This window comes from Equus quagga, unplaced genomic scaffold, assembly GCF_021613505.1.
Source record: "Equus quagga isolate Etosha38 unplaced genomic scaffold, UCLA_HA_Equagga_1.0 73442_RagTag, whole genome shotgun sequence".
Lineage (NCBI taxonomy): Eukaryota > Metazoa > Chordata > Mammalia > Perissodactyla > Equidae > Equus > Equus quagga.
Genome location: NW_025802777.1, coordinates 9,958,675 through 9,960,982, shown reverse-complemented (window position 1 = coordinate 9,960,982; position 2,308 = coordinate 9,958,675). Strand labels below are relative to the sequence as shown.

Sequence of the window (2,308 nt, the reverse complement as noted above, 5' to 3'; positions counted from 1 at the left end):
GAGGAGGAGGCAGGCACATGAGTTTTAGCCTCACGAAACCAACCAGGCCTCCAACAACAACCGCACTTTGCCCAAATAAGCGCCGTTCCCCCCTCCCTCCCGGGCCGGTCCTGCGACACTCCCACGGGCGCTCACAATAACCTCCTTGAGCGGTGCCAGCGGTAGCTCGGCGCCGGCCTCAGGCGCTGGCGGCCAATGAGCACGCGCGTGCGCCCGGCCTCGCGCCCCCATTGGCTGCGCCCAGCCGCGCGCGGCCCCGCAGGTTCCCAAGCCGGGTTTAAAGGGGTCGGGCGCAGCAGCTGCCCTGCCATCAGCTCCCAGCGCGCAGGTCCGCGGGGAGGGGCGGCCTGCCGAAGGGCCCACCCCGGGGCGTTCCTGAAGGGCGCCCTCGGCCGCCCCCACCGCCCCCCAGATGTACTATGCGGTTTCCCAGGCGCGCGTGAACGCGGCCCCCACGACCATGCTGCGGCCACAGCGGCCGGGGGACGTGCAGCTCGGGGCCTCCCTGTACGAGCTGGTGGGCTACCGGCAGCCACCCTCCGCCTCCTCCACTGCCTCCTCCTCCACGACGGCCCCCCTCCTCCCCAAGGCGGCGCGCGAGAAGCCGGAGGCGCACGCCGAGCCGCCCGGCACCGGACCCGGGCCCGGTGCGCACGCGGGCGGCGGCTCCCGGGCGGACGCCAAAGAGGAGCAGCAACAGCAGCTGCGGCGCAAGATCAACAGCCGCGAGCGGAAGCGCATGCAGGACCTGAACCTGGCCATGGACGCGCTGCGGGAGGTCATCCTGCCCTACTCGGCCGCGCACTGCCAGGGCGCTCCCGGCCGCAAGCTCTCCAAGATCGCCACGCTCCTGCTCGCCCGCAACTACATCCTGCTGCTGGGCAGCTCGCTGCAGGAGCTGCGCCGCGCGCTCGGCGAGGGCGCGGGACCCGCTGCTCCGCGCCTGCTGCTGGCCGGCCTGCCCCTGCTCGCCGCCGCGCCCGGCTCTGTGCTGCTGGCGCCCGGCGCCATGGGGCCCCCCGACGCGCTGCGCCCCGCCAAGTACCTGTCGCTGGCGCTCGATGAGCCGCCGTGCGGCCAGTTCGCGCTCCCCGGCGGCGCGGGCGGCCCCGGCCTCTGCACCTGCGCCGTCTGCAAGTTCCCGCACCTGGTGCCGGCCGGCCTAGGCCTGGCCGCCGTGCAGGCGCAGTTCTCCAAGTGAGGGCCTGCCGGGGCCCGGGGCGCGACCTCTGCCCGTCCTCCCGGCGCCCAGCTTCTCCGCGCCCCCTCGCTAGGCGCCCCGGGAGAGCGGGGACGAGCAAGGAGGGCATTTCGAACCTTCTCGCCCAGAGAAAGGGACTGTGTGCGCCCCCTTCCCCACCCCTACCCCGGGGAAACTAAAGTGATCTGAGCGGATGTTCGAGGGAGCATCTGGGCTGTTTGGGCTTCTGGGTCGATTCTAGCAGCTTTGGGCGGCAGAGGCGCGCTCTGATCCCCGTTCTTCCGTAGCGCGTGTCTCCCGGGCCCCAGAGTTGTGCGCTTAGCAGTGTGAATTTTAGGGCGCCTTGAGCTGGGTTTGGCTCGCTCTGGGCGCGGCGGGAGGCCAGCCCCAGCGCCACTGCTCACGGAGGCGACACCTGCAGAGCCAGGGGACCAACGGGCTGCTCTCCGAGGGCGGGGTGGGGGGGGGGGGGGGGGGGGGGGCGGTGTTTCCTTCTCCTCGGCCAGAGTTCACGGATGGCCCTGTTCCCACCAGCCAAACCCTGTCACAGGAGGCTGCCCGACCTCCGGAAGCCGGGAAAGACCAGTAATCAGTGCAGATTGTCCTGAGCGCAGCAGACTGACAGATCCTCGGCGGCCGGACGGTTGGCACCGCGGTGCCGCGGGAGGGGGCGATGACAACTCCTGGGTCGTTGGGTGTGCTGGGTTGGGAAGTCCGCTTTTGTACCCCGGCTGTTAAGAGTGCAATTTTTGAGAATCGCATAACCAGGTGTTTTGTTGCGGAAATGATTCGCTCTCAAATCCTGGGGCCTCCTTAGAAAGATAGTTCAGAACTCGAGATTCACCGGTCTGTCCCCCTGTCCCAAAGGTAGCCGAACCCGCGTTTGAGCTTGCTTAAAAACAGCCACCACCTTTCACGCAGGCGGTGTTCCCGGTTTACTAAAATAGGTAACAAGGCACTTCGCAGTCTCCGACTCGTCAGAAAGCGTGATCGCTAATTATCCATCTGTCTCATTAAAAGACGCGGAGGGGGACCGGGAGCCCCAAACCTCTGGCGGGTCCCCCTGCGGTGGCGACGGCGGGATGGCGCTCGCTGCGTGGTCTCTTC

General features: G+C 68.8%; 1 protein-coding gene across 1 annotated transcript; it reads left to right on the top strand.

Annotated features, from left to right (window-relative positions):
* Positions 1-385: 385 nt before the first annotated feature.
* LOC124234238 (oligodendrocyte transcription factor 1) lies at positions 386-1,201 on the top strand. The gene has a single exon (XM_046651480.1). The coding sequence runs from the start codon at positions 413-415 to the stop codon at positions 1,199-1,201; it is 789 nt and encodes a 262-aa protein (XP_046507436.1). The 5' UTR covers positions 386-412.
* Positions 1,202-2,308: the final 1,107 nt, after the last annotated feature.

Coding starts and splice junctions, on each gene's coding strand:
- LOC124234238 (XM_046651480.1), top strand. CDS start 413: ATGTACTATGCGGTTTCCCAGGCGCGCGTGAACGCGGCCCCCACGACC.